This window comes from Fusarium poae, chromosome 1 (assembly GCF_019609905.1).
Source record: "Fusarium poae strain DAOMC 252244 chromosome 1, whole genome shotgun sequence".
Taxonomy (NCBI): Eukaryota; Fungi; Ascomycota; class Sordariomycetes; order Hypocreales; family Nectriaceae; genus Fusarium; species Fusarium poae.
In genome coordinates this window covers 3,347,377-3,361,317 of record NC_058399.1, presented here as the reverse complement: position 1 = coordinate 3,361,317, position 13,941 = coordinate 3,347,377, and the positions used below count along the sequence as shown (strand labels likewise).

Genomic DNA, 13,941 nt, shown 5'->3' with positions numbered 1-13,941 from the left:
TGAGAGAGTACTATTGCGGTAAGAAGTGAAGATGGTGAAATTTGCTGTACTGAAGCGAGTAGAGAATGTCGTTCTTTACGGATGTCGCTCGGAAAGTAGATACCATCTCAATGTCGTAACTGTTAAATTTCTTAGCGTTTATGACCTCAATGATTGTGGCTATCATGTGGCACCTCATGTGGCGCAGTTAGTCATGATGATTCAGGTACAGGAACCCCCGTTTTCGGCCCAGGTCGGCGGTCATGATCGGTATCCAGTCCGATCCAATAATAAACAAGATAATTCTTTTTCTCATCCATGATGAAGGAGCATTGAAGAAAGATCTTGTCTTGTAAACTTTACCCAGCTTCTCATGATAGAACCCAATTGAATCGACACCGCCTATTCGTGTTTCTTTCGCATGAGCTCTGTCCTTTGGTCTCTTGTCTTGCCTATCATAACAAACAAGCGTGTAGACCACCCCCCAAAGTAACCCCCAATCCTTGTTGGAGTGGGATAAGATAATAATTGGTGTCTACCGAGTCTGTAGATCTCCCAAAGTTGGCTTCATAATCGAACCAAACAATTCCATTTCTTTCATCTTTTCTTTTTCACAACCCCTTTCCTCATCATCTATTATTTCGATATACTCCTGTATTCTATCCATCTCTCGTACAAATCAATCATATAGCCCAGAATGGCCAAGGTCTTTGACGCGGCTGAAGGTATGAACGACCTTGATTAGGCTCTCACCATGTCCATGTTTCGGCCCAATTGACTGACATGCGATTCTCGTGATAGTGGCCAAGCACAACACTCCAGAGAGCTGTTGGGTCATCCTTTACGGAAAGGTCTACGACGTGACCGAGTTTCTACCATCTCACCCAGGCGGTAAGAAGATCATCTTGAAGCTTGCTGGAAAGGACGCCACCGACGAATATGATCCCGTTCACCCGCCTGGTACCCTCGAGGAGAACCTCAAGCCCGAACACGTTCTCGGTGAAGTCAATCCCGAAACACTCTCACAATCTCAATCGACTGGCGAAAAGGACGTCACACAATCTAGAGAAGATCAACCTCCACCATTGGCATCGCTCATGAATCTTGACGAGATCGAGCAAGAAGCAACGAAGCGCATTTCCAAAAAGGCATGGGCGTACTATTTCTCTGCTGCAGATGATCTGTTCTCAAAGAGCTACAACAATCAGGTTTTCAAGAATATTCTCATTCGACCACGCGTCTTTGTCGATTGCACAGCCTGCGACATCTCAACAACATTAATCGGTAATAAAGTCGGACTACCAATCTTCGTATCTCCAGCCGCAATGGCTCGATTAGCTCATCCTGACGGCGAGCGAGGTATCGCCAAAGCATGCGCTCGGTTTGGCGCCATGCAAATCGTATCTAATAATGCCTCCATGACTCCTGAGCAGATCATTGAGGGCGCGAAGCCGGGCCAGACCTTTGGGTGGCAACTCTATGTTCAAAATCAGCGGGACAAGAGTGAGGCTATGCTCAAACGCATCAACTCCATGCGAGACTATTACAAGTTTGTTTGCTTGACACTGGATGCGCCTGTTCCAGGAAAGCGTGAATTAGATGAGAAGCAAAACTTTGACTACTCCGAGCCGGGTCCTGCCAGCGGCGAGAGCAAGCCCGGCGCTGGAGGCGTTGGTCAGCAGCTATTCTTTGGTACGGCTGCTGACTTGACGTGGAAGACGACCCTTCCATGGCTAGCGGCTCATACCGATCTGCCCATTGTACTCAAGGGTCTTCAAACTCATGAAGATGCGTACCTAGCGGCCAAGTATGCTCCTCAGGTGAAGGCCATCATCCTGTCCAACCATGGTGGTCGCGCTGCCGACACAGCCCCTCCAGCCATGCATACATTGCTCGAGATCCGCAAGTACTGCCCCGAGGTTCTGAGCAAAGTTCAAATATGGATTGACGGAGGCATTAAGCGAGGAACAGACGTTGTAAAGGCGTTGTGCCTGGGCGCCAGCGGCGTTGGTATTGGACGTGCTGCGCTGTTCGGGCTTGGTGCTGGTGGCCAAGCCGGTGTCGAGCGCACACTTGAGAGTAAGTGGAAACCATGGCACCCGATATCCCAGACTTGGAGTCTTGGCTGGACTGACACGTGCAAAACACAGTTCTCGAGGCCGAAACAGCAACGTGTATGCGTCTGCTCGGTGCCAAGAACATATCGGAACTTGGCCCCAGATTCGTAAGTTCTTCCCCAGCTTTTCCCCAGACCCCACTGATTCGTCTAACTGGCTCGGCAGGTGAATGCTCGACAGGTGGAACGGGATATCTACGATGGAGATTCTGGGCTGGATCGTCAAGGCCTATGGACAAAGTCTAAGCTGTGAAGCATATCAGCTGGCGACATCTTCATATGCCAAACGCATCCTCGGCACGCTTCCCCGCCCTGTCAGCTGGGGCCCCTTGTTCGTTTTCTCAATTGAATGTCACCAGCGTTTGTTGGTCGTAGGGTGCCATTATACGAGGTGTAACGTCGTTGCCACTGCTCGATACTGCAGGGTCAAACATGAGATACAGAAATTGTTCATAATAATTCGAAATTGAGTAGCAGATGAGAAACCTGCGACATAGTCCGGCACCGCACAGGTGGTATTCTGCAATTGCTTAGACGTAATTCAGATCAACCATGCCCTGAAGGTTTCGAAGGCACCGTTGCGGCGTAGTCTATAGGATTTCTGGATATTGACCGAGCACGTATCATCGAGTATAAGATCAAACCTTATTTAATTGTGTGCCTCTGGTTTTAACCTTCTTCACATGCAGTTCCGGGAATACTGTATGGGCATGTTTCGTTCAGTGAGGAACAAGTGACAGTTCATCTCTGACCAAGAACGAGAATGATGTCCCTGTCAGCCGACCGACCAGCCAGTATGTAGGGTGGGTGGGCAATGCAGGGACAGGGACAGGGGTGGTGGCTATCCTAGCCGAATCAAACGATCCTCCCTCGTCATATCCAGGCTAGACTTCAAGAACCTGAAAGTCGACCATACCATCAGTGGATGTCCTGGCCGAGATGGTGTGTCGCAACCGGCCTCCCAGAGGCCACATGAACATAAATTAGCTGGATGTGAACCCCTCTTGTATTTGGCTTTTCGAGATGTTGATCCCCTACCACGTATCTACATACATCCCATAGGTAGGTACCTAGGTATGTAGTAGGCTCCCGGACTTAAGTGGCACTTTCCAACGTGGCGTGTCATGTTCTTCTTTGCTAACGAAACAAGAATGGTTGGCTGTCAAAGCAAGCCACTTGCGTAACTCTAAATCGTTGGTAGCAATTACCGCGGGAAATGGTGCGCTACTGCTTGACACGACTAGACATCGCAGACATCAATATTGGCATAATTGCAAACCCTTAATGATGGCTTCTTGTTGGTTGAAAATTCCATCTTTTGCCTGACTAGGTAGTATGTGTCCACTGCCCAGCCGGGTTGATCGCCGCCTATTACTACTGGCTTGGCAGAGTCCATGTGCTGTGGTTGGACAGCTTTAAATAGCAGATTTTTTCTCTCTCTTCTGTCTTGTCGCGTGCGTTGTCTGTGCCTTTCCTTCTTTTCGGCCCGCTGTCTCAGTTAGTGCTGCTGTTTTGTGTTTGGTCGACAGGTCGTTCGTTGATGATCCAGAAACTCGGGCTTTTGACGGAAGACTCGGTAATTCATAAAGCGCCAATCGCCACCAGACAATTTGAATGGACGTTGCGGGAATGAACAGGTCCCGTGGATCCTGTTTATAAATTTTAACATTTCCATATTCAGTCTCTGTACAAATGGTATCATGTAAAAACAGCCCAACTAATAGTCATGCCCGGCTGTCGCTTCACGTGCAAGTATTCAAAGCAATTCCACGGATAAGTCTCTTGAATCAAAACAGGAGCAAGGTTCATTCGAGAGATCTTATTTGAAAAATCTCGTTTGAGAGATGGTACCCCAGCTAGACTGCTGTGTAGATGGGTGTGCCGGGCATCGTCCGTTGCGTATCGACAATCCTGCGACGTCGAACAGAACTGTATCACAACTGCACTGAAATTCTGTGGTCCACCCCAGGGATTCACAAGCTGCCGAGGAACAAACTGAGTAGGAGTTATAGGAACAAAAACCTCGTTGTGTATGGAGGCGTGGGAGGTAACACTCGCCCGCCTCTTGCAACCCTGACCTGAAGCCATGCGGGGCAAATCTGGGGAATAGCGCCGTGTCCATTCATCGGCCACTTGCCTATTATGGCAGTCAATGCCCGTCGAAAGATGCAAAGGGACTCGGATCATGGCGATCTAGTCCTACCAGGATTGGCTGGTAGGGATGGCTGCATTATTGCGGTACAGCCGTACAGTTGGTCAGATAAAACCGACACATTAAACCTTGTCGACAGAAAGAAACGAGCAAGAAGAGCTTGCCTGCTTGCCAGCCAATAACTAGATGCTAGACAAATGTGTCAATCTAGCGTCTCCAGTGTCAAGTGTGTTGGTTTTTATCTGACCCACCTGGCGCCCCTAAACAACACTATGGCACAGATGCAGATTCATTACGGGTGCCATTAAGTGCCTTCTTGTTTCGCCCTAAGGTCTGTAGACTAAATGTCTGGTCGACCGATCTTAATGTCCGGCCGGTGCGACTAGTACTTATATTGGGGCGTGCTCTCGTTTCATTCTTTTTCGTTTTGTCGCATGTTGAAGGTTGATCTACTTTCGTCACTTCCACCACCTTGTTCCTGACGTCCTGTCAGAAACTCATTCCTCTTCCTTTTCCTTTCTTCTTGTCTGTTCAAGGGCTGAGCCTTGAACGATATTAGTAATTTAACATGTCGGAGAAGAACGACGTGACCCAGACCGAGAATGGGGTTCCCAAGACCAAGAAGCGTACCTGCGCGAGACACTGCAAGCGCTTCTGGTGGGTGTATCTCATCATCCTCTGCATCATTACCGTCATTGTGGTTCCTGTGATGTAAGTCCAAGCGCGTGTTCTCTCAGGTAACTGTCATCGAGCTGACATTGCGCTTTAGAATCTTTGTTGCTGTCCCCAAGATTGCTCAGAGCAAAATCAACGAGGCTGAGCTCGAGATCGAAAGCGTTCAAATCCTCGAAACCGAGGAGGGCGCGTATCTCATGAAGATCGATTCTTCCATTACCACCGATGGCAAGATCCATGCATCAGTTGATCCATTTGAGGCCGAAATGTATCTCGAAGACTGGCCAGCACATGTGCCATTTGCGACAGTGGACATGCCCGAGACCAACAGCAACAAACACCAGGTCGTCAACGTTACCCAACATGTTAAAATCGCCGACATGGAAGAGTTTACTCGATTCAACATCTGGTTCCACAACAACGAAACGCTGCGTGTCACTGTCAATGGCAAGACAAAGGTCAAGCCAAGTGGTCTGACGCGCAAGTACGGTGTCACCTTTAAGAAGACAGTTGAGCTCAAGGGACTTAACCACTTTGCTGGCACCGAGGTTACCGAAGGCCACATTGGTTTTGGTGATGGTACGGATGAGCCCAACTTTAACGGTACCACCGTGATTCCAAACGCTTCTGTCTTCACCCTTGACAACGTAAGTTACCCACGCGTCTTTCCAGGTCCGAAGCTCACCTAAATTCCAGGGAAATGTTACCTTTACAAATTTCGTCGGAGACGTAGAAGTTGGTACTCTCACAATTCCAAACTTACTCCTTAAGCCAGGCGACAATGTTGTCAACATCACCGCCAACATGAACCAAACCTTGGTTCTGAACGCCGTTCAGGAGGAGCCCTACTGCAAGACTGGCATTCTTCCCTTCAAGCTGTTGGGCAAGACGGTCATGAACCACGGCGAGAATCTCACATATTTCGCCGCAGCGTTGGGAAGCTCAAACCAGACTGTCGAAATCGACATTGGTGCCATCATAAAGAAGAGCATTGGGTATGATGTGAAATGCAAAAAGGATTAATTGCAAAGCACCTTTCATCTTTGGATCGCTACCAAGTGTGCTGAGGCAGGTAAGAAGGATAAAAGGCGTCCGGTCGATTAATATAAAGCTAGGTAGTGGGTTGACCAGAGGCGCAGCCGATTATAATGATACCTTTTGATGCGGGCCACCATTTATACGCTGCACCCTGAAGTGAGATTCAGATTTCTTTATTCCGTCGAGTGCAATAATAGCTTTTCATTCGAACTTTGTAAGGGCAAGAAGTCCATGTGTGTCGGTGTAATCGTCCCTAATTCCATCCACTTTTCCTCTTTTCACTTTTCGAGAGTCCGCCCTTAATCGTCGTGTCGTGGCCCCCTACACTTGCCGAAGGGACAAAATCAACGGCTGTTCTTGTACCACTTGTTCTCTCCACGTCCTTCTCCTTGGTTACTTTATCATTAGTCTTTCGTAGTCTGTCCTTGGAAGCCCATTCCGGGAAGGCTGTAGGATTCCAGAGGTCGGTTGGCAGTGTGGTAGAATACTGATGTCGTTCATCAATTTCGACAAATCTCATCAGTTTATCCATCAGACTTGGATTTTTCAGAGCGGAAGACTGCTCCAGCTTGGCGTTAAAATGAGTTCCCTTCTTTTTCAGCTCAAGGAATTGCTCGAATTTCTTGTTGGCTCCAGGTGGTGGTGAGCCTGGCGGTGACGGTGGGATATCCATATTAGGTGCCGACGGCAATGTGAGGTCGCGAAGAAGAGCACGATTTGCTGAGTATGGTGAGGCTGGTCTATATGCTGGATCCTGGTCATCCATGACAGCCTCTTCCATGGGTGGTAAAGACGGTCCCAATGGCACTGCATTTTGTTGGGCAGGTTCGACAGCAACTGCACCAGGGCTCTTAGGTTTAGGCGCTACTTGTCGATGGTGAGATGAGATTCATTGTCTAAGAGGGCGCATGATATAAATCAATCAATGGGAGGGAGATATCTCACCTGATGCAGTAGACTTCTTCTTTGCCTCTTGAGTCCGTGATTCAACGCCTGCATCTCGGGTAATGGTCGCGGGTTCCTGACTAGAATAAGTCGATATTCAGGTGAATTGGAAGTTTACACATGTACATTTTTTTTCGGTTGGGGAGGAGTGATTGCCTGGGTACTCTCTTCTTCGTCGCTGCTTGCGTATCCTACTAAGCCGGCCATGTTGAGTTTCAACAAGACGATATGCGATGATGATAGAGTTGAGATTGACGCAACGCGCTATTCAGTTTCGTTGCAGGGGACTAAAGTCGTTAATAAATCAAAACCGAGGCAGGTACGACCTGTAATCCTTTTCGGATTAGCGCGGCACCCAGTTTCTAAATTGTGGATAGCTCAATTGTCAACTGCCTGGTGGGTAAAACTCGGAGGCCTTGAAACCATCATCTCATCTCCATGTTTTCCAACTAATCAAGCTTCAAGCATCCTACAGAACCACCCGCCCCTCTATTGTGTAGCTATTTGTTTATCATTTCGAGGTGGACAACAGCTCTCAATACCCCCAATACACCGTCAAGAGAGGTATACCGACATCACACATATTTGCGCCAGCGACAAGCGACCACGCGCTATCGCGCATTATTGCAAAGGCTTCGGTCTCCGTTCAAAAGTACTACTCACCAACGAAGTGTCCTGCTGAGCCTACGAGACCACCAACAATGGCTCGACCGAGAGACTCGCGCTCACCAAGTCCTGCAGGCAGCACCCACAGTTCCCGTCGTTTCCGCAGCGATGATCGCCGGGATAGGGATCGTCGCAACGATGGAAGGGACCATCGTCGGCGCACCAGATCTCGCAGTCCAGACGTAAGAAGCCAGCACCGTCATTCTGGTCAGGTTTATTCTGACAAGCTTCTCCATCAACAGCCCCGAAATCGCGACCGAGACAGAGACCGTGACCGTGCACGAGATCGAGACAACTACCGCCGAAGAGACCGTTCCCTAGATCGACGAGATGATAACCATTATCGAGGTGGGCGAAGAGACAATCGAGAACGAGATCGCCGAAGATCGCGAGACCGCTTTGATGATCGCATTCGGTCGCCCATGACCGACCGACGACGCAACCGCAGCCGAGACTATGAGCGGGATGTGAGAAGGCGAGATGATTCCCGCAGCCGTGTCTCTGGGCGCCGTGAGGGTACGACTGACTCTCCTGCTCGTAGCAACCGTGATGATGGCAGAAATCAGAAGACGCCACTCGGTGACAGCGGCAGCGGAGGTGCTAGTCAGGTTCGACACACACTCCTTGGTTCCGAGTGCATTGCTGATGGATCACAGGTACAAACTCCCAAAGCTGAGGGCGGGCAAGCTGATGTCGACAAGAAGGCCGAACGACTGGCCAAGCTTGAAGCATGGAAGAAGAAGAAGGAGAGTGCAAGCCAGAAGCAAAAAGAGGTAAACCCCAGTCAGACAAGGAATCTCCTTGCTGAAATGGACAAGAAGGCAAGCGGAGCGTCGTCCAAAACAGTTTCCCCTTCGCTTTCCGCTGCTGCTTCACCTGCTGCGACGCCAAATGTCGAATCCCCCGCTGCCTCCTACTCTGGCAAGTTTGATCCCAAGGCCATCGCCAAGAAGTCGGCAGCTTCCCGGGCGAACGACGCTTCCAAACCTGCACTTGGCTCCCTAGAGGGACAGCCTGAAAAGATTTCGGTCCCGGTCAAGCAAGCCACCACTGGTACGTCCAAGTCTTCCATCATTTGCTTCAACTCTATTGACGCATCTATTTTAGCATCCGCTCTTCCTGCGAACAGAACAAAAGCAAGTGGCTTTGGCTTCGTCAAAACCAATGCAGAGACCGAGAAGCTTGCCGCTAAGCGAAAGCTTGACCTTGACGAGGAAGACACCACTAAGCGGAAGCTTACTAAACTCCCTGCCCTCCCTATTGAGGCTGATGACACTCCATACGCTGACCAGGATGACGACGAGTCCGATGGTGATAACTTTGCCGAGAACGAGGAAGAGGCTGCTGCTGCTGCCCGTGCAGCTCATGAGCGGCGTTTGCAGGCCGAGAACCAGATGGATACAGGCGAGGAAGATACCAGACCCACGGATGTGCCAACAAACGGTGATGTGACAACGAACAATGACGCTGCCCTGTCCGAACCTGTCACGCAGATGGAAGTTGACGAAGAAGACGATGTCGATCCTTTAGATGCGTTCATGGCGGATCTAAAGCAGACTGATGTGAGACAACCCAGCAAAACATCGGCAACACAAAAAGTCCAGGAGCCTGAGGCCTACTTCAGTGATGATGCATATGACTTCAACAAGAAGGACGAAGGCGATGCAAGCGCTCTGCTGGCCATATCAGCAAAGCGGAAGAAGAAGGATATCCCGACAATTGATTACAGCAAGATCGAGATCGAGCCTATCCGCAAGAACTTTTGGCATGAGCCTGCCGAGTTAAGTCTTCTTACGGAGGCTGAGGTGGCTGACCTTCGCCTGGAACTTGATGGTATTAAGGTCAATGGAAAAGACGTCCCCAAGCCTGTTCAGAAGTGGGCTCAATGTGGTCTCACACGCCAAACACTGGATGTCATTGACAACTTGGGTTACGAAAAGCCCACTCCCATTCAGATGCAGGCACTCCCGGCTCTAATGTCCGGTCGTGATGTTATTGGTGTTGCCAAAACTGGTTCTGGAAAGACGGTTGCTTTCCTGCTTCCCATGTTCCGACATATCAAGGATCAGCCCCCTCTTAAGGATACAGATGGCCCTATTGGATTGATCATGACCCCTACTCGAGAACTTGCCGTTCAGATCCATCGAGACTGCAAACCTTTCCTCAAAATGATGGGTCTTCGTTCTGTTTGTGCTTATGGTGGAGCGCCTATTCGGGAACAGATTGCAGAGCTCAAGCGTGGTGCAGAGATCATTGTATGCACGCCTGGTCGTATGATTGATCTCTTGGCTGCGAACCAAGGTCGGGTCACCAACTTGAAGAGAGTTACGTATGTTGTGCTTGATGAGGCCGATCGAATGTTTGACATGGGTTTCGAACCCCAGGTCATGAAGATCTTTGCAAACATGCGACCCGATAGGCAGACAATCCTCTTCTCGGCCACTATGCCTCGTATCATCGACTCGCTGACCAAGAAGGTGCTTAAGAACCCCATTGAGGTCACAGTCGGTGGACGCAGTGTCGTGGCAAAGGAGATCGAACAAATCGTCGAAGTCCGAGACGAGCCGTCTAAGTTTCACCGTGTTCTTGAACTTCTTGGAGAACTATATGACCGCGATGAAGATGCTCGTACCTTGATCTTTGTCGAGCGACAAGAGAAGGCGGATGACTTGCTCAAAGAGCTGATGATGAAAGGCTATCCCTGTATGTCAATCCATGGAGGCAAGGACCAGATCGACCGTGATTCCACTATTTCGGATTTCAAGAAGGGTGTTGTACCTATCTTGATTGCCACTTCGGTAGCAGCCCGAGGTCTTGATGTCAAGCAGCTCAAGCTTGTTATCAACTACGACGCTCCTAATCATTTGGAAGATTATGTGCATCGTGCAGGTCGAACTGGTCGGGCCGGTAACACTGGTGTTGCTGTCACTTTTGTTACACCTGAACAGGAGAATTGTGCACCAGGCATTGCCAAGGCTCTTGAACAGAGTGGGCAGCCCGTGCCTGATAGGCTCAACGAGATGAGAAAAGCCCATAGAGAAAAGGTCAAGTCTGGAAAGGCTAAAGACACGTCAGGTTTCGGCGGCAAGGGTCTCGACCGTCTCGATCAGGAACGAGAAGCGGCTCGTCTGCGTGAGCGTAAGGTTCACAAGGCCGAGGGTGAGGAAGAGGAGGTAACCGAGGACAAGAAGGAGGAAGAGGACGAAAAGGCAGAGAAGGCGCTTGACGCAATCCGAGCTGCAGCATCTGGTGTGCTGGCTCGCGAGTCAGCCAAGACTGAAGATGCAGACGCGAAATCCATGCCACCAGTCAAGACTAGTGGTGTGGTAAAGGACAAGGCTAAGGACCCATTGGACAAGGTCAGTTCTGCCGTCAGCGCCATCAACAGCCGACTTGGAAAGGCTGGCCAACTTCGTGCTGGCCAACCCATCGACAACAAGGGCCCAGATGCTGGTGCTTTCCACGCCACGTTGGAGATCAACGATTTCCCTCAAAAGGCCAGGTGGGCTGTCACCAACAGAACCAACGTGGCAAAGATTCTGGAAGCTACAGGTACATCAATAACGACAAAGGGCAACTTCTACCCGGCTGGCAAGGAGGTGCCTGCTGGAGCCGAGCCCAAGTTGTATATTCTTATTGAAGGTGATACCGAAGTTGTCGTCAGCTCTGCCCTTACCGAACTCACACGCTTGTTGCGGGAAGGAACAATTGCTGCTGTAGATGCCGATAGTCGAGCACCTGCCAGTGGACGATACACGATCACTTAATAGCGCTTGGCGCCTGCTGTTCCCAAGCAAACGTATATTATCTACCACTTCTTGTGCAGGCAGGGCTAGGCTGTTCAGCCACGGAGTTGATAAGGGAGAGGTAATCCGATGGGGGAGATGTACACAATTACAGGAGTTAATGACGGCGTTAGAGAGACCCTATATAGGGAATTTGGTTATTACTCAGTCTTGACGCGATTGTTACAAGTAGGCGTGCGAACTGAAATGTATATGCTGTGTGAACTTTCCTCTATAACTAGTGTTTGAACGAAAGATAAAACGCTGTGACTTTGAATAACAACTCAACGACAATAAAAACGACGCTGACCACGAACCGTCCCGTGAGTGGTATATACCGACATTATCTTGGCCCAACCATGCATGAGATCAATATAGCCATGCCACTACACCAAGTCGCATGAACTTGTCTTGCTTTCCATCCAGAAATATGACCTGATCCGTCAACCCGAGATCGGAACCTTTCTCATGCCCAATTTCGGGCTTCTGTTGCTTGATCCGCTTCACGCGCTCGAAGCTGCTCCTGACTAGCGTCTTTCAGTGTCTCTGAGCGAGTCTGCTTCTTTTGCGCTGCTAGCTGTGTCTGCAACTTTCCACCCGGCTTCGATGCAGCCTTGGCGCGAGCCTGTGTTTTTCATGTCAGTCTACGGAAAGGGCTTGTCGTTGTTTCTCTGGGGTGCTGACCTCGGCAGCTTCGGCGGCTTTCCTTCGCGCATCCTCCGGGTCGTCTGAACTTTGAGCGACAACGGTTGATCCACCTCCCAAGGTTCTTGGAGGGCCGCCGACCTGTTTCGGCACCGGCGCTGTACCGGAAGCCGGGGGCGGTGCGGTACCCAGGACACGGCCGGGCTGCGAGAAAGCCTCAGGATCCGTCTTGCCGCAGATGTTACCCATGACTACTTTGTGACGCGGCGCAGTGGATGTGAGCTTCGTTATTCAGTGTCGTTTGATATACTGCGTAGACAAAGCGTTGTTGGTACTTGGGTGATTGTATCGCTGACTTGGTGGAGATATACTCTGAAGTAATCGTGTTAAAATGATTCAAAGATAGTGTTGCGTGGCGGTGATAGTTGGAAGTTGGAGTTTCGTCGTGCCAAGCTCCGAGGTCAGGTTGAGGGGCTGCACTTTTGGAGCTTTCCAGGGCGGAAAGAAGACCTTGAGGGTACTTACCTCTTGATGGTATTGGAAGCCTGGCAACTGGTCTTTTCGAATCCCGACACAATGTAATGTTTTTATTTGATACAATAAGTCAACTTGTATTGTTGATGTTATTTACAGTCAAATTCATGTCCTCTCTCATATGAGAAAGAATACTGCGCCTCAGAGGCTCATGTGAGCAACGTCATCCGGGCAGTGATTCGTATGTTTTGAGATCATTGACGGATGAATACTATGGTCTATTGTTTACTAAAATATATTCACATTACAAAATCATTAACATCTAATGAGAATCTATCTTATAGACTATAAGTTATAAAAGGCTTTCTCCAAGTGCCATGCATGGAAATATGACCCCATTCTTTTGTCGTGGTTAAGATAAGAGTGGAGATATACAACTGATAGTCTAATTGGTCTTTCAACAAATCTTCAGAAGCGTACTGTTTCTATAGGGTATCAGTCGTGATTATCAAATTTGTCTATAAGAGAGAGCTATATGGTTTAAAGACTTTGAGCTATGATATTGGTCTACTACACTATTGCCAGTCAGTTCTGCTACAGTACCTAACTTGGAGTGCAGTGAGCGTTGGCTTGACAAGGAAAACTGATAGACATGTGACTATGCAGGGTAACTAAACTCCAATAGCTTTTTTCTTGTCAATTTCCCAGCGCCCATTTTATCATTACAGTCTATTGGCGCATGTATTCTCTGATTTCTGTAGTGCCGAGTCTGTTATGATAAGTGGGAAGCCATATCTGTCAGTATACGTGCATTGTTGACAACATGAGCTTTCCACGAATGGTAGACATCTGTAAGATGGAGAGTTTAGAAAAGAAGGATATAGACTAACCAGCACATTGAAGTTATGAGAGAGAAACTTCTAGTAGAACATTTAAGAATGATATGCAGGAACGGAGCTTTGACCAAATAGAGGCCATCCAGGGTTGTTGATCCGCTGCAAATTAGAGAACAACGTTATGGACCTTATTATCTGGGCTCCAGCCGGAAGACCAGGCCGAGAGACATTGTAGACGGAATATTGGAGTAGTGAAAGTGGGTTAACTGGATATTTGTGTGTGATGCAGGAACAGAGAGGACCATTACGGTCACTGAACTGATGTAGACGGACATGTAAGCCAGAGAGGTGGGACTTGGATGTACCCCTCACAGTGAAGACCAAGTGAGTGATTCACTTGACATGACCATACTCTTCTATATCGATCTAGGCAAAAAGAAAACCAATGACAAGATCCCACGCTCACATAAACAACTCCCCTCTGGATTAGGGTACCTGGTTTCTGTGAAAGAGTCCTTGGTCTTGTCTTGTCTTGTCTTGTCTTGTCTTCACTTACCCTTTGAAAACCTAAATATCCCTTTGTGTTAGTGCGTAAAATTGCTGCAAAATTAATAGAAATTCCAGCCGATC

The 13,941-nt window shown here is 49.0% G+C and overlaps 5 protein-coding genes across 5 annotated transcripts; 3 read left to right on the top strand and 2 right to left on the bottom strand.

The window, feature by feature from the left end:
• Nucleotides 1–676: 676 nt before the first annotated feature.
• Nucleotides 677–2,348, top strand: FPOAC1_001109 (uncharacterized protein; the record flags this gene model as incomplete). The annotated part of the gene is made up of 4 exons (XM_044845715.1): nucleotides 677–704; nucleotides 781–2,058; nucleotides 2,130–2,203; nucleotides 2,262–2,348. 4 exons carry the CDS (start codon nucleotides 677–679, stop codon nucleotides 2,346–2,348), a joined length of 1,467 nt encoding a protein of 488 aa, XP_044711631.1.
• A 2,467-nt stretch (nucleotides 2,349–4,815) lies between these two features.
• Nucleotides 4,816–5,945, top strand: FPOAC1_001108 (uncharacterized protein; the record flags this gene model as incomplete). Its single annotated transcript, XM_044845714.1, has 3 exons — nucleotides 4,816–4,958; nucleotides 5,017–5,569; nucleotides 5,619–5,945. 3 exons carry the CDS (start codon nucleotides 4,816–4,818, stop codon nucleotides 5,943–5,945), a joined length of 1,023 nt encoding a protein of 340 aa, XP_044711630.1.
• Nucleotides 5,946–6,213: 268 nt separating this feature from the next.
• On the bottom strand, nucleotides 6,214–7,112 carry FPOAC1_001107 (uncharacterized protein; the record flags this gene model as incomplete). Its single annotated transcript, XM_044845713.1, has 3 exons — nucleotides 6,214–6,824; nucleotides 6,906–6,981; nucleotides 7,032–7,112. The coding sequence occupies 3 exons, from the start codon at nucleotides 7,110–7,112 to the stop codon at nucleotides 6,214–6,216; spliced, it is 768 nt and encodes a 255-aa protein (XP_044711629.1).
• A 494-nt stretch (nucleotides 7,113–7,606) lies between these two features.
• PRP5 (pre-mRNA processing RNA-helicase) lies at nucleotides 7,607–11,338 on the top strand (the record flags this gene model as incomplete). Its single annotated transcript, XM_044845712.1, has 4 exons — nucleotides 7,607–7,753; nucleotides 7,814–8,179; nucleotides 8,228–8,624; nucleotides 8,679–11,338. 4 exons carry the CDS (start codon nucleotides 7,607–7,609, stop codon nucleotides 11,336–11,338), a joined length of 3,570 nt encoding a protein of 1,189 aa, XP_044711628.1.
• Nucleotides 11,339–11,822: 484 nt separating this feature from the next.
• Nucleotides 11,823–12,250, bottom strand: FPOAC1_001105 (uncharacterized protein; the record flags this gene model as incomplete). Its single annotated transcript, XM_044845711.1, has 2 exons — nucleotides 11,823–11,981; nucleotides 12,041–12,250. The coding sequence occupies 2 exons, from the start codon at nucleotides 12,248–12,250 to the stop codon at nucleotides 11,823–11,825; spliced, it is 369 nt and encodes a 122-aa protein (XP_044711627.1).
• Between the last annotated feature and the right edge of the window lie 1,691 nt (nucleotides 12,251–13,941).